Below are 23,491 nucleotides of genomic sequence, written 5' to 3'. Positions count from 1 at the left end.
CAGTAATTTCACGACCATAAGGCGCACCGGCCTATAAGGAGCACCCCCCGGGAGTCGGCAACTTTAGCAACTTTGTAGATTGTATAAGGCACACCGGACTATAAGGCGCACTTTTTTTTTGCAGCGAGGAACCGCGCGACGCACAACAAAGTAATGAATTACTGGCAGGTGCTGAATTTGCAAACATTTTTCAAAGATCGGTGTAACCTTTAAACGCAGCCCCAGGCGCCCTCCCTGGGCAACGGGCCCCGGCATTCCCGCCCCACCCTGCACCGGCTGGCACGGCTCACGGCTCCTACCGCGCGGCTGCGCTGCGTCCCGGCTTCCCCCCAGCCGACGGCGGCAGCGCTTCTCACCGCTTCTCGCCCCTTTCCCGTGGTCAGCGGCAACGCCGCTTCTCCCTGGCCAGCGACTGCGCCGTATCCCCCCGCTCGGCAGCCGTGCTCCGTCCCGGTGTCCCCCTGCCCGGCGGCCGCAGCTCCCGTGGTTCCCAACTCAGCTCGCAGCTCGCACCTCCGGGTTTGCAAATTTCGCAACTTTGTACGTTATACAAGGCGCACTGGACTATAAGGTGCACTTCTGGGTTCGGACCAAAATTTTAGTCAAAAGGGTGCACCTTATAGTCGTGAAATTACTGTACAGTACATATTGTACTTTGATATTTTTTCCATGGTTTTATTCCCAGGAACATGGCTTGAAAAAAGGACATTTATAGCAGAGTTTACTTATTGCTGATAGACTCTTTAGCAGGAGTCAAATTTTATTGTAGACTGGTTAGTTGCTGTAAAGATGGTTGACAACACAAGCTAAGAATGATGTTTTCCTGTCAGATAATCATGAGAAAAGCTGCAAACATTGGTGACCTTGCAACTAGGGGATAAATTTTGCAGATCCCTGAGAGCAAGAGTAGCCACATTTTAATTGAGTGTGATGTGATCTTGCTAGTGGTGTGGTGACATGATAACAAGGAGGTAGCTGCTGGTTAAATTTTTTTTGTTCCAATATGAGTCAGACAGGATATTTTCTACTTGTCAGATAACAAGGAAAAGACTAGAAAGGTTTGCAATAAATCATGTATGAAAGGCATGAATGAAAAGATATAGTCAGAAATAGTCCTTTAAGTTGCTTTCAGTTAGTTTGGAAGTGGTGGAATTTATTATGGATTGTTGCTGTACTGTGGGAGAGGTGGATGAAAATGTTTCAGGCAATCTTTTTGAAGAATGGAAAATCAGCATTAAATAGCATCAAAACCTGATATGATAGACTTGGTTATAATAATTTGCTGTGATAGCTGTTCTTTCATACCACTGGGGGCTATCTTGGAGAACAAAACACCCAAACCCATTGAAGCTTTGCGGATTGCTTCTTCTCATATATGTGCTTATAAACTCATGCTAGTTCATAAAGTAATTTGTACATTCTAGAGTAATTTTAACCTTGCATGTTTTATCTTTTTGATCTAAGATGGCAGAATATTTTCCTTTTATCTTGGCATATCTAGACATAGGTCTAGTGGATAAACACAAGGAACACACCTGATTATTTGGTCCTGTTGCAATGGTTAATGTGTCCAGTTGCACCTAATTTGTTTACCTTGGTGCTAATATCATCATTGGATATGATATCCAGTGGAGATGTTACATATTGGATATAATATCCTTATTTAATTGCTGTTTATGAAATGTCTTGATGTTGTTATAATATGCATTTGTATCACTACAATCAATGATGCTGCACCTACACTTAGCCAATGTAGATTTTACCCTCACCATTCTTATCTCATAAATGAAATGTGAACGACCCATCCATCCTGAAAGATCGGTGGGAGCTTGGACATTGATTTCACTTGAATCGTGACAAAATAAGGGGTCATTTTCAATTGATTGTTCGAAAAATTGAACTGGCAAGTAATGGTGACCCAGGGAGTGCATCTTCACATTTCATCTGAATATTAAAATATGTACCTATATTGAAGAGACCTTGAAATATCTCATTACCTGAGGTGACAAAACTGTTCAGATTGACAAAGTCAGGATTGTTTTCAGAAAGAAGTCAGAACAAGAATAATAGAAGAAATATGACATGACTTGTTCTTTGAAAGAGTCTCTGAACACATATGGCTAGGGCTTTACAATATCTGGATTAGGATGAAGGGCACAGAGAGAGCTCTAAGAAGCTACATTCTCAAACAGAGTATTTCCTTGCCATGGTTTGGGAATTATGGAAGTTGGTTAGTAATAACCAGAGAAGTTTTCAGCCTAGAATTACAGTAATTTCACGAATACAAGCCGCACCAATTTGACCAAAATTTTGGTGGAAACCCGGAAGTGCGGCTAATATTCCGGGGCGGCTAATCTATTAACAAAATTCTAAAAGCTGCCAACACGGAAGTGAGAGCCCGCGGCAGCCCCAAGCCAAGCTGGAGCCCGGCCGGCCCCGGCTGAGGTGGGAAAGCCTGGCAGAGGCGGGGCCAGCAGTGTGGGGGGCGGGCGGCTGAGCCTGAGCCAGCAGGGCGGGGCAGGGAGGGCGGCAGAGCCTGAGCCAGCAGGGCGGGGGAGCCCGGGAGAACTGGGGCTAGCAGTGCAGGGGAGCATGGCAGAAGCAGGAAGGCCGGCGGGTGGGGCTGCCTGGCAGCGGGGGAAGCCCAGCATAATCGGGGCCAGCAGCGTGGGGGAGCCCGGCGGTGCGGGGGCCTGCAGTGCCGGCCAGGGCGAGCAAACGCGGCGGCGGTGCAGACGGGAGGGGGCGGCCGGCGAGCCTGGTGGCGGCGGCGGCAGCCCTGCCGGCGGGGCGAGCGAAAGCGGCGCTCGCGAAAGCGCCGCCGCGAGCCGCGAACCGCGAACCGCGAGCCGCGAGCCGCGAAAGCGCCGCCGCGAACCGCGAGCCGCGAGCCGCGAACCGCGAGAGCGCCGCCGCGAGCCGCGAGCCGCGAGCCGCGAGAGCGCCGCCGCGAACCGCGAGCCGCGAACCGCGAGCCGCGAACCGCGAGCCGCGAACCGCGAGCCGCGAACCGCGAGCCGCGAAAGCGCCGCCGCGAACCGCGAGCCGCGAACCGCGAGCCGCGAAAGCGCCGCCGCGAACCGCGAGCCGCGAGCCGCGAGCCGCGAAAGCGCCGCCGCGAACCGCGAGCCGCGAGCCGCGAAAGCGCCGCCGCGAACCGCGAGCCGCGAACCGCGAGAGCGCCGCCGCGAGCCGCGAGCCGCGAGCCGCGAGAGCGCCGCCGCAAACCGCGAGCCGCGAACCGCGAGCCGCGAGCCGCGAAAGCGCCGCCGCGAACCGCGAGCCGCGAGCCGCGAACCGCGAACCGCGAGAGCGCCGCCGCGAGCCGCGAACCGCGAGCCGCGAGCCGCGAGCCGCGAACCGCGAACCGCGAAAGCGCCGCCGCGAACCGCGAGCCGCGAACCGCGAGCCGCGAAAGCGCCGCCGCGAACCGCGAGCCGCGAGCCGCGAACCGCGAGCCGCGAACCGCGAGCCGCGAAAAGCGCCGCCGCGAACCGCGAGCCGCGAGCCGCGAACCGCGAGCCGCGAACCGCGAAAGCGCCGCCGCGAGCCGCGAACCGCGAGCCGCGAAAGCGCCGCGGGGCGGGCGCGGCGCGGGGCGGGCGCGGCGCTCGCGAGGCGCGGCGCGGGGCGAGCGAAAGCGGCAGCGGGGCGGACGGCGAGCCCGGCGGCGGCAGCCCTGCCAGCCGGGCGAGCGAACGCGGCAGCGGGGCGGTGCTGACGGGAGAGGGGGGCCAGCGAGCCCGGCGGCGGCGGCAGCACCACCCGGCCAGCCCCGCCGAGCCGTGGCGCTGAGCTGGGCCACCCGGCCCCGTCGGCAACCATGAGCGGGCCGAGCCTGCCTGGCCCCGCCCCGAGCCAGTAAAGCCCGCTATGCCGCGATCCTCTTACTAATTGGCCAATTTGTGAAAGCTGCGCACGGATTCTCGCGACGAACGAAAGTGCGGCTAATATTCGGGGTGCGGCTTATCTATTGACAAAGACAGCAACATTGTCGAGGCACCGGGGGTGCGGCTTATAATCCGTGCGGCTTGTATTCGTGAAACTACTGTAAATTGACTAAGTCAACTTAATGAGCCCCTTAGGCTGATGGAGAATCACATCTTGAAGCAGAGCAAGGGAATTTTGTAAAGGAGGAGAACAAGATTTCACAATGGAGGGATTTACTCAAGTTAGAAGTTAGATTTAATGACAGGCTTGTCCACACTTTAAAAGGCTTTTCTGGTATGCCTATACTTGTAGAATATATTGGCAGCCTTTCTCTGTGGAGATGCAGTGTTCCTTTGATAGCATAGTTTAAATTATTTTCTCAAATGGAATAACCTATTTTGGCCCAAAGGTTGTAACTATTTCAGCTCCGGGAGATGCTGGCAAACAGTGAACATTCACACCGCAGAGCTATCTCGGCAAACCACTGATGTAAACCAAGTAGACAAGTTTTGAACTTTTGTTTCTTCTCCGCAAAAATCTAGTGTTCTAAGTATATCCCATAAATTAGGGATAAAATTCTCTTCCCTTAGACAAAATTAGTAGATTACGCAATCCGAATTAGTTATTGGAAGGGAACAATCTCATTTTCTCTGCATTATGCTTCTGCAAAATTCCCTAATTACCTTACTTCCTGTAGGGGTAACTACTACTGCAAGTGCAGTTATTGAAAATCTGCTTGTCATCTCAATCCTGGAAAAATTTCATAGCTCACTCTAAAAATTTAAGTGAGTGAGCAATTTTCTTAAATCTAATCAGATAGTACATGTGCTCGAAGTTAAAATTGTGCATATTTTTTCATAAGTACTTGACTAAAACTTGGTAGAAAGGCTAGACTCAAACGCACCATGTTGCAGCTTTCTGCTGGCAACTACACAAATGTTTAAATGTGTTATATCTCCTTTGATGGAATACCTTAAAGTAATCACAACTAAAGTATAATTACACATATTGTCCCAAAATGCTAGATTTCAAAATTTGGCTTCCTATGTCTTTGTAACTAATCCAAATGATTGAACAATTACCTGCACTCCTTGACCATTATACTATCAACTCAAGCAGAAGTGTTAATCCTATTTCATGTTAGAATTTCTGAGAGATGTCTTATTTCTGGTTGTCTTTTTTTTCCCCCCCACTGTGGATGCAAGCAATCTATTTCTCAGTTCAAGGAATTTTAATAGAAAAACTGTCATGTTTATGTAGCTTCCAGTACAGCTGAGCAGGAAGCAAATAGAAACCTTTATTTTTATGGTAGGTTGATTCTGCGGATTGTCCCATCACTGCCAAGTAAGTGAAACCCAGGCTGAACATTTAATAACATTCAGGCATTCTGAAAATGCAGATTTCCTTCCTCGCATGAACATTAATATTGTCTTTTAAATTGTTTAAAGGGAACGTTTTGATTTTTAGAAATGCCAAAGTAGACATGCATGAAAAAGTACTTTGTGATGAAAGTTTTTGTGACAGAGGGAAATGTTAAAGGAATAAGCCTTTTGAAACACCCAAGAGAATTAGCTAAAGAGAATTAAAATGGATGGGGTTTGAATTCACGTTTTCAATCTACTGCCAGAAAGCTTCAGGACAAATTGTTGCTATAAAGCTGATGATGTTGCTAAAGTATCAGTATAGAAAAATAACTTTTGCCTTCTTTTTTAAAATTAAATACTCTATCTTAAATATAAACTTATATATATTTATGAGATTCTGAGTAACTAAAATATAGTTCTGAACCAAGCAATTTTGTCTTGGACAAAAAAAATATCTTAGCTAGTAAACGGAAACCGCCTTAGTTGTAAAATAATTTTTTACTGGTTGCAAAAAAAAAAGGTGTGACAAATAGTTTAATGAAAGCATTTTTAAATATACACCTTTCATAATTAATAACGCAGAGTTTTGTTTACTTATTTCAGTAGATAATTTGAATGCAGCTGGCCTTTCTGATTTTTCTGCTGCATTATTATTGATGTTGAAAAGATCACTAGGTTATTGTTCTAGCAACATATTTCTCATTTAGCAGAGGTTTTGGTTTGCAACTAATGCTTTTTGAAACATGACACCTGAGCAGCTTATGCACCAGCTGAGATGGAAGCAAAAAACTGGGAAACTTTCTGACTTTTAAGTCTAGAATGCATTGCAAGCATTCCATCCTGCCTTTAGGTACCTGGAGTACATATATAATCTATAGTCAGCTCTGGCCAAATTTCTTCTCTGGTAGAACACCAGCAGAATGTGGACAGTGTACCTGAACTGGTCTTGAAACAAAGCAATAGCTACTCAAAATGGATAATCCAGATCTGGAACGGTCCAGTGCTCTCCCACTTTGTGGGAGTCTGTCCTGGAAAGTGCCAGTCACCAATTGCCTCCAAAGACAGAAGTCCTAAGAACCTTAACCTTCTCTTTCATCCTCTCATATTAATTTATTCTTGGACAGAGGTAGAGGTAATTTTCTTTACGTTCCTTTACATTCTTAGTGATTGTTGCTATTGCTGTTGTTTTGTTTATTTAGTTTGGTTGGTTTTGTTGTTGGTTTTGTTTGGTTGGTTTGTATTTGTTTGTGTGTGTTTTTGGGTTTTTTTTCCCCTAAAGTACATAATATTCTGATTATTCACCAAAATATGGAGCATCTGAGTACACTGATCTCTTAGTTGTATTCTTCAAAACTGGAGGTAGTAACAGCAGTTGTATTTCCTTGTCTCCCAGTTTGCATAATTCTAAAGTTGTTTTTAAGGCATTTAATTAGGCCAAAAGAAACTAGATACTTCAGGATGTCTGACCAGGTCTAGACTGAGATGCCTCCTCTTATAAATAATAAAAATGTATCTTCTCTCCAGTCAAGTCTGATTCCTCAGTACTTACTATATGTTGAAATATGTTCTTTTTTCCTGCAGGTTTCAGAACAATTAAAATCTGTAAAATTATTAGCAACTAAGGATGCTGTACCACTGTCTTTACAGGCTGTTTCTTAAGAGTGAGGAAGCTTGTTTCCATAGAATGTGCTGACAGAAGAGTTCACACATGCAAAACTAGGTAGATGTTTTAAGACTACATTCATTTGCATACTTCACATTTCAGCTGAATATATGAGATCCAAAATCTGCATCAATACTTATTGGAGTGTATATATTTTTTCAAACAGTGTTGAAGTGATTTTGTTTTGTCATTGATTGGCACTGGGCAAAATCCATTTAAACAGGAAGTTTCTATGATGTAATTTGAAATGCTTGATTGAAATTAAGTATAATTTAAAGGATTTGCCAAGACAGCAAAAGCAAAACTTCAGCAATGTATTTCATGATTTTAAATAAAAATGTGACAGATTGGTATGGTGCATTTCATAAGCTTTAAAGCTTGAAATTACATGGACAGCTTCCAGGTACACTTGTGCTATTTATATGAAATTGAGACAGCACTTGCAGTGATTCAAAGCTTAAGCATAGTTTTGTTTTGCTTGGTGGAATAGTGAATTTACTCCAAATAGAGGATTCAGAGAGGGTAAAGCGGTTAGCAACAAAAAGTCATCTTGTGTGCAAGCCAAAATTGATAAATATTCAGCATCAGGGTATAATTGGTGACAGCCGCGTTCAGGCATCAATGTCATGGAAGGAAGACAAAAATGTTCTTCCCATAAAGGAAGAATTTCTTACTTGTGTGAGTGACTGTGCCCAGAGAAGCTGTGGAGTCTCTCTCACAGGAAATATTCAAGAACCATCTGGATGTGATTCTGAGCAGAGTGGTCTGGGCTGACCCTGCTTGAGGGTGAGGTTGGACCAGGTGACCCATTGGGGTCCCTTCCAACCTGAGCCATCCCGTGAAAGCCAGAGGACAGCAGCAGCATCCAGGCTGTGCAACTATTGCAGCCCCTAGAGAGAACCATACTTTCTAAATAACAAGTATTGCATTGGCCATTATCCTATTTTATTGTCTTAGTAGGAACCAGACTGGTGGAAGACAGCTTTATGAACTGTTTTAATAGTGTACAATAAATTTGGTTGAAATACCATTTTCAACTTTTTCACAGAAATTACTTTTCTGATTTTAACAAATCTGAAGTTGAGGTTGGAGAGAAGTAGTTTCAGCATGTGAATAACAGGTGGCCATCCTCAAGTTAATGCATACAAAAATAGGTGACTCACTTTGGTTTTAATATTTTTGTTTGTGATCATTTTTTAAAATCAGTTCTTCAAATGTTGAATTCTATTCAAGTTTTCATGTTGTTCCATAGCTGTGGTTTTTGTAGATGCTAGTGTATAAGAGAATCCTTACACAGTCTTATTTTAAACCAAATATGCTTTGAAACAACAATTTGGAAAAAGGTCCATAGAAGGCAATATATAAACACACCATTCACCATTCATTGTTTTCACAGGGCAGGGAAATATTTCCAGGGTTTTACCTAGAATATGTTTAACACATTAAATAATTTAAATAAGTAATACAATTAAACTAAAAATAAATAATCAAATAAATGAATAATTTAAATGCGAATAATTTAAATGCAAATAATCTAAGAAAGATTTCTAAGGTCAGTGAACAGCTCTAAGTTTAGCTACACTGGTCATTTAAGTTCCTCAGTTGAATAACTGTTTTCTGAGCTTTTCCTTTTTTTGCTTTAAATATCTGTTAAAGCAAAACTTATCATTATGACATGAAAAGGAGTACTTGAGTGTCTTGTACTCTGAGAAATGTCTGAGTTTCTTTTGGGTCATAAAAGATATAGTCAAGCATAGCATGACAAACTTTGGTCTTTGAAAGTGCATTTAATGAGACGAGGTGAGTGCCATGCATTGCCATCTTTTTTTTGAGGCAGTGTAGTCACTGAAGGTGAAATTATGTTTCAAGTAAATTTAAGTGCTATTGCACAGGTTTTTCACTGGTTCTCTTCACTTCAGTGATTTTTACCCTCAGAGCAAAACTTGTAGAAATAATCAGTGATGTGGTCCCTTCTGCTGCAGCAGGTAATGCTCCTTTCTCCTGATTTGACACAAGAAGATCTTTTAAGTAATTAATTCTCTGCATTGTTAAGTCTTTCCCTAAAAGATTTCTTGAGCAGAAGCTACTGATGCACAATAACAGCATTAACCTGCTGAATAAATGAGAAACCAAAATTGCTTGTTTTGTGTATCCTGTGTCAAAGCTGTATTCCCTTATGCTGTCTAGTAAGGTTTGTGATCCTAAAGGGAAAGGATTAGAAACCCAATGCTGCTTCATTGCAGAGTTGGATTAACTTCAAGAATAAAATAAATATATTCCACAGCCATGGAAAATGGGTTCTGCCTCAAGTGAATTAGAATTACTGTTACACTGGGCAAGAAAAATAGCATTTTAATGAAGTGTCCACCCTCAAGCACTTCTTCCAGACGAGATACCTGTGAATCTTTGCCAAATACTCACATAGTTCAGCTGGGTTTGTGTTGAATTACTTGGCTGGGTGAAGAAGCTGCTATATGCTACCTTTGGCAATTCAAACCTTTGTAGAAGCCTGATTTATAGCTGCCCAGGGGAACAGTTCTCAGTTTTCACTATATTTTTATTCCAGAGACAGTGTAACCAAAATAATTATATTCTTAAATTAGTGGGAAAAGTAATTCTGCAGACAAAGCTATGACAGCAATTTTTTTTACCCACAAATTCCTTCGAAATGAATCAGGGTAGTTCTCATAACTGTATGGTATCTTTTCAGTTAAATGTATCATTATTTCAGTTTTAATTTTAATTGTCTTTGCTAGTGGCAAAATTTATTTCAGTTGATTTAATTAGATTATTGCTATTTTAGACATTATTCAGCATCCTATTAAACCATCTTACAGATATTAATTATACCCCAGAAGAGCTCTGTAATGAACAATCAGGGAAGAATTAGCCCCCAGGGGGCAGGAATTCCAGAATTTCCTTTGATATATAATAAAAACTCTCAGCCAGTTTGGATTGAGATTTCTGGAAATATTCAACTCATAGTTTTTATCAGATGGTGCAAAACAAGTGCAGTAGGGTGACTGAAAGGCTGGGCCTTGAACTCAGCTATAAAGTGTTAGCACAAGTATCTTCCCACACTGGCACTTTTCATCTCCACAGGTGGTTTTTTTTGTACCTAACCACCTATGTAGCATTAGAAAGAAAAGGGAATTAATTTTGACACTGACTGGGAACCACTAGTGTCAAACTACTTTTAAAGGCAATTAGAATCTAATACAAATATAACAACCAGGAGAACAGAAATTTTCTCAAGAAGCCCAACCCATATTTACCTTCTACAGAGCCCTGATCAGATCTTGGTTTATTGTTTTCCTCATTACTTCAGGCATGTTACTTTATTTCTAAAAAGCAGGTTCTGACTGTGTTGGCATTCACTGGATCAGGGGGTGTAACAAATGACTGCCATAGATACTTGCACTGTTAAGATGGGGAGGAATCTTCTTGGTTATTATTTTTTAATGAGCATGCTCAAAATTGTCATGTAGTACTTATCATTAGTTTTTGCATAAAGTAAGCCAGCAATCTCTGCAGCTTTGTTTTCCTACTTACTACCCTGTCCTGCACTAGAAGGCTTTCCTGAGTTTTAATTCTGGAATCAGAGTCATCTATGGCTCTTAAAACTCCAAACTTAAAGAAGCATAATACGGCTTCATGTGATAAATAATGAAGATGAGCCTTCTGTCTGATCTGACGAGCTGTAAAATGGCATCTTGCTTTAGGCATCCTCATTGATCTTATGTCTTTGTCGTGTTTAAGGTGGGGATCAAGCACAGAGAACAAATGAAGCTGGTGCTAGAGTTTGGCATGTTTGAGAGCCCCTGGTTTATTCTGACTGAATATTCCCTGTTCCCCTCTGCCTTGGCTGACAAAGTGGTCACTGCACAGTGCGAGTCAGGCTTGCCAACACTTACATTTTGTATTCTGCTGTCTCTGCTTTCTCTGTCAGTGTTTTTGGATTGTTAACTTTGGTTGAGCTGCTTTTGCACTTCAGTGAGCATTTATTTTCTTGCTGCCTACTCTATATGTATGTGAACCACCATGGCACTGACATTGTTGAATCTAAATGTTGTTTTGGAAATGTGGAGCTGACCTGAATATTAAGGAAAACTCCTGAGCTAAAGCTGGAAGTGATTTGATGAACAGCTTATGTGTGGTGTACAGGGCTTAGCTGGTCATTTATGGTAGCAATGGGCTGGTTCAGTGTTAATGCTGCTGCTTAGGCTGGTAATGCTCTCTACAGAATTTGTCAGAACCTCTGTTAGTCAGAATATGTAAGAGTTTCTGAGGAAATAACTTCAAATAAATGTTACAGCAATTTATTGTAATTTTGAAAACACTTTCTGTCACAAACAAAATAACTTTCTAACTTCTCTTAACTGTTACCCAGTTCCTGTTGAACATGAAACAACCATGTTGCAAACATAATAACTTCTTCCATTTAACAAACTCCTTCAACATGAAATCAGTGTTTCAGAAACCCTTGCACAGTTCTGACTCTGCTAATTTCCTGCCAGTGTACTAATTGCATAAGTAGCAAAGGTTAATGTCCTTCTGAGTCAATAAAGCCACTTACTCTGGGTCCAGATTTCAGATCTAAAAAAACGTCAGGGGAAAAAATGTACTGGGATAATCAACTTGTGATTAAATTCTGAATTCAGTAAATTATCTTTAGGCAAAATATTCAGGGAATTGTACTTATTTGTGTACTTTGTAGACCACTGCATTTCTGCTTTATTAAAACTCAGAATAAATAAAACTTAGTAATTTATATCTGAGGATGGGACATTATGTAACAAACTTGTGAAAATCTGTAGTATCAGAGCCAAGAATTATTCTTCAACTATTTTGTAATTGGTAGAATTCTTCTTCTGTTGAACAGCCAGGATTTTACTTTCTCTGTAATAGTTGTAGCACTGTCACACTCCAGTACTTCAAGCTTAAAGAATGTTTTTTCTCTTTATAAGGGGTTTATATGAAGAAAATATGTAGTTCTTCACAGTTTGACTGACAGTAACTCAGAATTATTTTAATATCTAGCTGTAAGAAATTGTATATCCCCTCTTTGACATCGCGGCCAAGAATGCTTAATAAGCAAATCCACAGGCATGCAGACTACCTGGGATTTGGAATATAAATGTTTGTTCCTTTTCCTGAAAGGCACACGTTGGTTGGAGATAGGTTGTAGATACAATTTAAGCTGGACTGCAGTTATTAGACAGAATTCCTGTGCCACTTCTTTTTGGTCAAACTCAACTGATGTCAAACAATAATTCTATGCTGCTGTTACAGTGGGAATTACATGAGACCCAGCACAGAGGATACCTCCCTAGAGTAAAAATATGGCACTGATATCAGAACAGACAGAAAGAAATGTTTGCATTATGTGTACATATGTGTGCATGTTCCATTAGAGCTGTAATTACTTGTTTCACTGTGCACACACTAAGGCTACTAGGAACATGCATTTTATGGTACTTACAAATTCTTTGTTAGCTGTTTCTAAAATAAGTGATTCTGCTATGTATTCAAGTGTTCACTGCTCAAACAAAAGATCATTGTGCTATATCACAGTATTTTCATTGCTTCAGCTATGTGCAACCTTCTGCAACATTTAATTCCTTTTCCATTGCCACATAATCATCACTTCAACAATTGCATCTGTTCTTCTTAGATGTTGACACATATTTCTCCTCTATATTCAAGAAAATCTTCAAATATCCTCACGTATTTTCAGATCCCTTGGGGATGTCTGTCTAGAAGCTGTCCTCCCTTCATTTCCCAAAAGAAGAATGCAGAGATGATGCTTAATTTAACATATAATGAATTCCCGTATTTCTTTCAACAAATAAAGGGCTTGTCATTTTTTTTTTAATATCAACTTTTGGCATCTTACCTAGGATTCAGGTTGCTATACAAATGAATTTCAGCTGGATAGCTTTTAATCTGAGCTCTCTGGAAGGAAGAGAGAGTGAAATCCTCTGATATTCTGTGCAGACTGTCCACATGCTGTCTAAGGCCCACTCCACATAGTACTGGTCTGAGATTACTTTTTACTGATTTTCTTAGTTTTCTCTATCAAAACACAGCTGTACAATAAAATGCTCAGGAAAGAGATAATAAAAAAATCTTTCCAGTCTTATGGTGAATATTTGCTGTATTCCTGATAGCAATTCCTGATGGATTGGTTTTTTTCACTGTCTTTCCTGATAGCCATCACTCTTCATAACATATTTCAGAGTTATGGGCTTTTTCTTGTTCAGTGTATAGGCTGCAAATGTAATGGCTAAAATATTGATTAGCATGTGAATATTATCATAAATATACTGTTTTTAGTAAATGCAATCCAGTTTCATCAAACAGATTATCTTGGAATATAAACCAACACCCAGTGTTTGAGGGTTCATGTCTTCCTCCACAATTATTATTTTTCCACAATTTTGACAGGAATAAAAATTTCAGCCACATAGAAAGAAGTTTGAAATGCCTGTTCCCGATCTGTTTATGTTCTCTATTATTTGCACCCACTTCATTTTGCTAATATTTTTTGCTGTTAAATGAGTGTAGGATTTGAAGATTTATAATGTAATTAATTATATGCAATGAATTTGCTGAATTCCAGGAACCCCACAAAATTTATGCTTCTTTGGTATTTATTATAGGTGATTAGACATAGTAAATAAGCACCTGGTAGTTGTTAGTCTACCAGGTTCTTAGATATATATGCTTGATTTTGTGGAAACAATTAATGTTTCTGATTATCTGTGGCAATGTTCTCATGTAAGGTTCAGAGTGCTTGTGTAAACACTGAAGGATTTAACACACATTGGGAGTTCATTCAACACTTTAAATTCTATCATGCCAACAAGAATTGTCTCTGATTAAGGAATATATAGTATTTGCTTAGTAAATGTAGACATGGCTATGCTGGGACAGTTACAACACAAAAAACCTTGAAACGAAACCAAAAATCTCCAAAACAAGAAGTAACTAAAAAAATTATTTGGAAATTTTCCATCTGTGTTTTTTGAGAGATAATAATGCCAGTTGTCCAGCTTGTTTCCAGTCCAGATTCTGATACTGCAGAACCAGTGGGACACAGTAATCTCTGATGGTCTTTTAGAGTAGCTATTGAAAATAATTTTCTTCTGAATGTTAAGCGACATCTTTCACAAAGAGAATGTTGAGCTTCCCTTCCTAAGATGGTTTTGAGAATCAATTGAATTACACAGTAGGGCAGCTGTAAAGAAACAGTATTTTACTCTGCTCTGGAAAGCATGGTACTAAATTGGATTCCTGGTCCAAAAGTCCTAGTTATCTTTCCATTTTTATTCCAAAGTCAGGAAAATTGTTATTTACCTGACAAGGACAGCTCTGAAGTAAATTGCTTAACTGGAAAGCTGTTTTCACACAGAAATGAAGTAAGAAATTGAGAAGGATTTGCAAAAACTATTACAATCTCACTCTGAATGGAGTGTGAAATCTCTGAAACAAGGAAAATATAGTCTGGTAAGCAAAACATCAGAGGAACCCATTACCAAATAGCTGGAGTAACCCAAAGACAAATGTAGCATAGTGTTTAAGGTTTTAAAGTCAGAAGTAATTGTTCTCATCCAATACTGAAGTTTTGTGAGTAGTAGGGAAATGTCAGCCCATCTTTCTTAATAAATAATAATAAATAATTTAATCAAAATTGTCATTGATGTGGCTTAGCCATTATGTACTATTCCAGTACCTCAAAATAGTCTGCACTCATACAAAATTAAATAGCTGATCATGCAGGTGTTGCCATTGTAGATTAAGACAATGTAATTATCCTTTGCCGTACATTCATATATTTCAGTTTTTGTAATGATAGTTATATTTGATGATTTGGAATTTAATAGCAGCAAGAAAGATAATTCCAACAACCTTAAAGGTACCTAATTGACTGCTAAGAAACATTTACCAGCTTTATACAAGTTTAGTCAGCCAAGAATTGAATACAGTTAATTAATAGTGCACTGTCTCTTATTGTCTTCAGGTTTGAATAAATTATTAGAACAAAAAGTAAGCTGCAATTTCCATTCGATAAGGTGCTGGTTTTCTCATAGCTCCATCCCAGCAAAGATTTAGGTTTAAAGTTGAAGAGAAGAAAAAGATATAAGTGGATCTGAATAGGAAATCCAAAACTTGAATATTTTCATGTTCAAAGCTCCGTTTGTGATTACTTTGCTCCTGGGGTACAACTATGTTCCTGGTTTATCCGAGCTTCAGCAATTCCTGGTATAAGCAAATAATTTTCCAGATCCTGCTTGTGCCCAGGTAGAATGTAGAAACTAGACAGATTATCACTGTCATCTCATAGGAGGTCTAGAAAATAGACAGTGCAGTTCTCACACATGTTAAGAGGGTGTATATTATTTTTACTAAAATGTCATTGCAACTCTTTTTATTTTAAAAGAAGTACTCTCACGTTATGTAAAGTCTTTGTGATTAGCGTACATAAGTTGTGGTGTGCCAGAATCAATTACCTGTGTCTCCCATCTTTCATTAATGTGCTAAAAGCAGGAGCTCAGCTGGGTTTTTCTCAGGCTACCCTGAGATATTAAATGGGAGATTTGTAGATCCAGAGGGAGTAATGTGTAGCATGCTGACTAGGATGCCGTTCTGTAAGGAGAACTAAGACCCTGCTCCCTGTACCAAGCTCTGATTCTGTGTTTTGTATTTAACAGCCAGTGAATGACAAATAACTTGGCCCTTTAGGTAACTTTGAGTACCCATGATTGTATGTTTGTATGTATGCACACACAAGTATGTGTATATGTGAAAAACCCTATTCTGCTGAAATAATTTGCCACCTTCAGCTTCAATAGACTGATGATCTGAATCCATGTATTCCTTACTGCACCTTTTTGCATGATTTACAAGCTGTGAGCAATGTATGTTATACATCTTTTTAATTTACTACTTTGTTTTTCTATTTTAAGGAAAATAATATATTTTTCTAGGCTGAAATAAATTGTTTGGTAGAGAGTACTAATGGCAATTGGACTAAACGTCCCAGTAACAGCTTAAGAATTTCAGTCAGAAATGTATCTGTTGTGAATTAGCCAACTGAAATTTGACTCTGACAATAACTAATATTGTGTGCTAATATGAGTTTTTAACTCTCTAATCTCACCAAAAAAAAAAAAAATCCCCCTGGGAACATTTCATTAAATACTCTCTATTTTGGGAAATAGAAGGCCAATGAAGCACTTTGGATTTCCTGTGATTTTATGGCTGGATTGATGCTGGATTTTGTAGATGTTGTTAACCTAAAATATGTACATGCTGAGGAAACATTTGGAATCCGCTCCCAATTTCGTCAACTTCCAATTTCTTCCTTTGATTTCTTTAAAAAACAATTTTAAGCAAATATTCTTATGCCACTCTGCATCTGTAAGATAGGAATAGTAAATTCCTTCCCTTTGAAAAAATATTTTGAGACATGTTAGTAAAAAGTGCTACATAAGAGCTTTGCATTATTATTGTAATTTTAGAGATAATGAATGGCATCCTACAAAATAACAAGTGTTACATGGAATACTAAATATTTTCTAACTTCTGGAGTTTGAATTGCTGTTCAGTTTTGAAGCCTAGACTGATGCTTTGTTTGAAACCTCTTTTGAAATCATTTCCACCTGTTTAAGCAATTTTGACTTTGCTGCAGACACGGCACAATAGTTGCATTATAGTGAGTTAGACTGCTTGTCAAATGCAAACCCCAGACTTTCATCTCCTTACAACTTTGTGCTAATGCTGTTCAACTATCCATCAGTGAGATGATTTCCTGTCAGACAAATGGCAGTTGACAAGTCTGCCTATCCGTTCTGTTCCTACAAATTTCCAAGTTTAAGAAACCAGGTTCAGTTTTAGGCATTATTTTAGCAGAATAAATTATTTAATGAAATTAAAAAAAAAAAAGATCTTTTGGGTTACACGGTTTTATTTTCATTGCTTGAATAGCAGTTCACAAGTTCTCTGAGTGCTTGACTCAGTGTTGACTGAAAACCTCCTGAGCTATAACATCACATGCCCTTGTGAACATTATCAAGAACAGGCTTTTCCCATAAACACATGAACAACATTTGGGGATGTGCTACACCTAAGTGTCACTACTCCAAATTTTGGGTGCTTACTCCACCAACTCCATAAAGGACAATTATCCTCATTGCAGAAATTTCTCCTCTGCTCATTTCTCCTTTGGCTGGACTGATTGAACTCTGTGAATGTGTATGTAGTTCCCGTTGTAGTACTGAGACCAAAATTAAAACCTTGTATTGGTTCTGCAATACTCAGATGAACTGCACTATGAGATACATTTTCATGAGTTCTCAAACATTTTATAATTCTGAAGAGAAACATTTCAATAACATGCTTTGGCCTGTTTTTCAATGATAGCTTTGTCTTAATCAGATTAAGTTTAACACCTCCAAAAAGTAAATGCAAGGCAAGCTGAATTCTTAGAGGATTTATATCTGCTTTTAAAAGAAACAATAAAAATGTTCATAGTCACAGTTTTGTACATTAAAATGCCCATCAAAAGCAAAGAAGAATATTTTCATCTGTGGTAGTTTGCCAAGTTTGCTGTTACTGCACTGGATTCATATTATGTAACATGGTATATTGAGTATGCTTTTTTTTTTTTTTTTAAATCCAAAGATGACCAAAATCTTTCTTTCTGGGACTTAAGGGGAAGAAAGGGAGAGATTTAACATCTGAAAATGGATCTGTAGTATCTAGTTGAAAAACAGAGGACATAGATAAAAAAATGGTAATTATTATTTTATAAAGAACAGTAACAGACCTCATAATAGAAATAAAAAAAATCAATTTTGGTTATTTTTAAGCAACATTGCTATCACTTTATTCTGCAAAAGTTTTTTATAATGCAGCAAAACTACTCTCTGAAAACAGAGCAAAATTCAACAGTAACTTAACTCTTTGTTATATATCCTTGTTATTTATTTCTTCTAGGGGTAAGAATATTGGACATGACATAGATTTTTTGATCACAAATCCAGGACCAAGAGAAGATGATGAACTTCTGCATAAAGTCACTGACTTATGGAAAAAACAGGTATGAACTAAAGAACACTTGGCCAAAAAAGACGTGTTCTAACTCCACTGAATTAAGCCTATATACGACTAAAAGAATGTCATACTCCTTTTTACACATGGCTCTGCAATATTTTGGAGCAGGATATTGCTCTGTTTGGTTACTAACCATGATGATGTAGGTGCATCCTCTAGCCCCAAACGCTACAGTTCAAGGTTATATCAGAAGTGCACAAATGTTCTGTAAAATCTTACCCCAAGAATATGCAGCTAGTCAGAGGTGAGAAATCAACCTAGGCAGAGTTTTGAGTATCAGAGAAAATTGTTTTTATATGTCAAAAAATTGTTTCTTTGTTTAATTTCTTCTGGATGTGGGAGTAGGTTTTCCTGGGAAAGCTGATCCAGAGACATCCAGCGTTAAGTATATTGGGTTTGGGTGACCTCATGGTGTGAGGTGAGCAAGTCTGAAAGCTTAGGCACCAAAGCTGTGGAATTCTGGCTTCCTTTCAGTCCATTAATTAGCAATTTTCCCAGCTTCCATTGAAATACTGAATAATTGACATAGTTTTCCATGATGTCTGTGTTTGGAAGACTCCACACATCTTGGAAGGTCCCTTCCAACCCAAGCTGCTAGACAATTGTGTCATTTCTTAGAGGAATTGCTCATCTAAGGGATGGATTTTGGGTTGTTTTGTTGTGGTTGGTGTTTTGGTTTTGTGTGTTTTTTGTTTTTGTGTGATTTTTTTGGTTGTGGTTTTTTTGGTGTTGTATATTATTTTTTCTATTCAGCTCTTCAGTTTCCAGCAGTTTTCAAGTTGGAAGGGTCTCAGTTATAACAGGTGCAGGTAGCTAAAATATTCCTGGGTCAGAAAGATATAGTATGTTGGGACAAATAAACTTTTGTTTTTCTTCTACTTTTCTAGCCAGCTGAGATAATTTTCCACATTTACTGCCAGCACTGTTCAGAGAAATGGAGCATGTTTCAACAAGTAAAAGGCCAGCACCCTGAGGTGAATCAAGTGCCTCACTGCTAAGCCAAGGCAGCTTTCAGTGCAGACATGCTGTAGAGAATGCTTTTGAATTGATTCTTGAGCTGCATGCTCTAATTAGCATACAATGGCTTATATGTTAATGGGTAACACATGAAATATTCAAAACATCCAACTACACAAAAGCTTATGTGACTGTGTGAAGTTGTCTGTTGCAAGGTGGTCAAAATCTTCCAGGTGGCTTTAATGGAAGGCTCTCAAACTCGTTTTTTTCCTGGTAAAATACAACATTACCCGAATTTCTCTTCTTCCAGTTGCTTTTTGGTCTTTGAAGTGTTAAGAAACTATTATTAATTTTTTAGATTTTTCTCATTACTCTGTGGAAGCTGCATGTGTTGGAGTAGATTGATAGCAAGTACTATTTAGACTACTCAAAAGTAATGAAGCCATGGCAATTAATGAGTGCTGAGGAAATACTCTATTTTTATAATTTTATTATTAATGTATAGGTTCTTTCAGGGTTATTATATTCCCTTTACTATGAGAAAAGTTGCCTTTCTTCTTAGAAGGTGTCTTTTACCCTTCTAATGCACACTTGAATCTCTAGGAAACCATGTATGGGTCCTCCCAAAATCATGTTCATTATAATAGAGCAGAAGGGAAAAGTGACAACAGACCAAGGCCAGAGCCTGCCCTGAGTGCAGCCTTTCATTCCTTCTTTTCCACTTACATTACTGAGAAAAATGGTTGTGATCTGAGAAGTCAGACAAGCACTAAAGTTTTTCAGTTCACTTTGAGCTGCTTTCATTAAAAGGAATTGAAAGGAAAGAAATTGAAAATGAATTGTTCTTACTGATTTTCTTGTTAAGGGGGCTGTTTGGCAGAAAGGAGTGTGGACAAAGTATGGGAGGTCAAGGATGGCCACGAGTTTGATAAAAAGATTAGGATTCCTCTGGAAATCCCAGCATGAAGAACATGTCAGAAGCATAATGGCCATAGAAACCAAGCTCAAAGAAGCTGGATGCAGTTTAAAGCTATGGAAAATTATTTCCTCTGTTCTGTTTGTCCTCCAGATTTTTCATGGTTTGTACTGCTAGTTACACTACCTCTCTACTGTGGCATTTGTAATATACAGGCTTTTACTGGCCCTACTGAAAAACAAACTGCCAGCAAAATCAAAATGCAAAAAAGAAAGAGAAGATTTATACACCTCTTGCCTTTTTATTATCTTTGATTTCTAAGTAAGAGGGGAGGACAGAAAAAAAACCCCAAATAAAACACTTTTAAACTTTTTTGCAGTAGTCTGCTTCACAGCTTGCCACTTGTGTGCTTCTGCTTCTAAGCCCAAATTAATCGATATACTTCACGGAGGTCATGATGTTGACTTCCTTTTGGCAGCTCTGAGTGAAGGATTCCACAATGCTTAACTTCTAAATTATGAACCACAGCTTTAAATAGTTTAAAGGGCCTCTTTCTTATGTGAAAAGTTTAGTGTTACAAGATCCTTCCATTGAAGACTACTGAAAATGAAGTGGCTAAATCAGCACCATCAAGCTCTTTGATGCAGCATCACCAGGGATAAACAGGCTGAGGAACAGAGAACACAAACTCTTCAAAGCAGAGTAGCAAAATGGAAAAGCTGTGAAGCAGTACACAGGTTATGGTCTTAATGGTTCCAAAAAGCCTCAGAAAGTAAGAAATTACTTCTGTGGGTGAGAGCTTGAAAGTCTATGGCAAACAGGCTGAGCCATCTGTGTCGATGTAGCTTCATTCACTTACTGTGAAAAATTGCTTTCATTTTTTGCTGAAAACTATGCAGCTATATTTAGCATTGTTCCTATTATATATATATATATACTTTCAACAATGGAAGAGATACTCTTACTACAGGCACTCCTGCATGCTTCAGTTTTTCCCTTTGTATTCATGTTATAGTGTTGCATTTTTCTTTTGGCTTTAAGAAAATGGCTAATGGAGAGGCCTGCCTGTGCTTACCTATTTTAATATATTACTGGTCTTATTCAAACTCTAGTATTCACCCTTGGTGAGGTGATCAGGAAGGGGAAGGGGGCATCCTCTTGATGTCCCATTAAAGAGGATGGAGAGGAGCAAGTAATACTTCTTATTTTGCTGGAAACAGATTTTTGGAAACAGGGTTCACAGGAAAGGCACACATTCATTATTAAGTGACAGCTGGATTTTGCCAGCAACAAAACCTGTTTCTAAGAAATTATCAAGAAACCAGAGGAAAGAACCTTTTGTTTCAGGTGAAAGAGTGTATAAGGATGCAGAGCTCCTTTGTCTCAGCTTTTTTCCCAATGCATTATGAATTTTTTTGTTTCATTCTGATTCAGACAAGGAAATTCTTACCTAAAATAGACTGTTGTAAGGTGGTTAGAGAGAGCCCTGAAGATGAGAGATCTCGGCTTAAATACCTTTAGAGAGCGTAGGGCTAAATCTGATTATCCTGCTTGTGAGGTTACAGTATAAGGTAGGCAGAAGTGTTCCATTTCCTGCTGTGTTCAAAGTGAAGATCCAGGCAATAGAGGCATTTCTTAAGATGTGTGATGTTTCTGGGGTGCATTGTAAGCTGTATGTGAGTCCCTGTCTGTCTGTCTGTCTCTTTATCTTGCTCAGCAGTGCAAATGCTCATGGCAAAGAGAAGTAAACACCTTCATTCTTGGATTCCAGTGCTGATCTGTCCATTGTCCATCCTGTCAAAGCCAGGCTACTCCAGACATGCTCAGAGATAGATCATTCCAACACACAGGGAGCTTCAAGATGAAAAAGGGACTAAGGCATGGTTATGATTATGCAGCAGCTGCCGAGTTTTGCATTGCGGATCAAACCTTTGATGCCATTTTCTAATGACTTCTTATCCTGAAAGGTCTGACTTCTCCCAGGCATCAGTTCCTTTAGCTCTTCCACTTTATAAAATTCCATCTGTCTCATCTAGGTTGAGATTTTTCCAAATTAACATGTTACATCCTATTTTGGATTAGATATAGAAATTTCACTGATAAAAAAAAATCCAGTTTCACTTTATAAACTATCTCTGAAGAAAATTTAGAGCAACAACTCATACATTTCAGACAAACATATTGGATTACAATATTTTTCAGATGATATAAAGTTATTCTACATAGCTGTAACAGAATTAATCCAGCTAGCAACAATTTTGAATAATGACAGCATGCAACACTAAATATAGAATAGAATTCCATTTAATTAAAAATGACTGAGAATGCTAGTGACCATATTTGATTGATTTTTCAGTGATTGATTTAATATTTTTCTAATAAGTCATACTTTTCCTCAGTTTGAACATGGATTTACTCCAATATCAATGCTATTGATGTGCCAGCACTCAGCATATTTAAGTAGAAGTGTGCAGACATTCTAAAAATGGAAAATTGTTGAGGGTCTTAACATAACTGTCCTAAAAAATACATTTAGTTTTGATGGTGTTGTAAATTTGAGAAATTAAAATGCCCACACACTAAAACTTGATTGTGTAAACAAGACCTACAGCACTTTATGGTGTATGGATCAATCTGAAATGTGCAGAGAACTGCAGATTGCCTGACACAGAGTAATGAGAAGGCTGCAGCTCTGCAGCTAGAAGTGGCCAGAACTTCACACAATCTTCATAGCTGACTACCCCTTCAGGCAATGCTTTTTCCAAATGCACCCAAATGCCATTTCACCTTTACTTTATGGGGTGATGGTGGTGTCCACTGCCTAATTATGCTGGCTTAATTGGAAACACTATCCCAATACACATGACCTAGGCTTTGGCTCTTACTTTATGGTAGTGCCCTGACTTTTGGTATATACTGCGTGTCCCAAATCTCCAAGAGTAAAAAGAAAAATGAAGCAAAAGATGAGAAAGTACTGCTAAGTAGCAAACAGATCTTTATAGAGAATGGGAAGAATATTGGTGCTTAATGAAAGCATGAAGTCATCAATTAATAGTCCATGATTAATGATATTAAAAATATTTTTATTAGCATTAAAAGCAACAAAAATAACCTCAGGGGAACATAGTTTCATCAAAAAAGAGCAGGAAAATAATCTTTTATGCATTAGCATTCAACAGCTGTTTTGAGTCTATATTTGGAAAGAGCAGTATCAGTGGCTTGTGACACTGGGGTAAAATTAAGAAAAAATTGCTGTTTTAAAGATAGATGTTACAGAGCACCTGCTAAATTTAAGCATTTTCAAATCAGCAGACTTGGAAACTAGTAATCCAAGAGAAGAAACTACATAAGGAATTTTCTCATATCAGTTTGTAATAAATCTTCATAATCAGGAAAAATTCCAAACAAGTGACAGAATGCCAATTCAAATAAAATAGTTAGTAAAAAGGCTGGCTCATTGACCCATAAAAAAGCCTGTAACTGATTTCCAGTAAAATAATGGGATTGTTAATTTGGAACTATCATCAACAAAAAAAGCTGGAG

The 23,491-nt window shown here is 39.2% G+C and overlaps 1 protein-coding gene across 1 annotated transcript in view; it reads left to right on the top strand.

Annotated features, from left to right (window-relative positions):
* DNTT (DNA nucleotidylexotransferase) overlaps positions 1-23,491 on the top strand; it is an 88,098-nt gene that overhangs the window by 38,826 nt on the left and 25,781 nt on the right. The window contains exon 8 of the mRNA XM_033066289.1: positions 17,959-18,061. Within this exon, the coding sequence (XP_032922180.1) occupies positions 17,959-18,061 (103 nt within the window). The remainder of the gene's footprint in view (positions 1-17,958; positions 18,062-23,491) is intronic.

Source organism: Catharus ustulatus, chromosome 8, assembly GCF_009819885.2.
Source record: "Catharus ustulatus isolate bCatUst1 chromosome 8, bCatUst1.pri.v2, whole genome shotgun sequence".
Taxonomy (NCBI): Eukaryota; Metazoa; Chordata; class Aves; order Passeriformes; family Turdidae; genus Catharus; species Catharus ustulatus.
The sequence above is the reverse complement of the archived record's forward strand: the minus strand, read 5'-3'. Positions and strand labels throughout refer to the sequence as shown.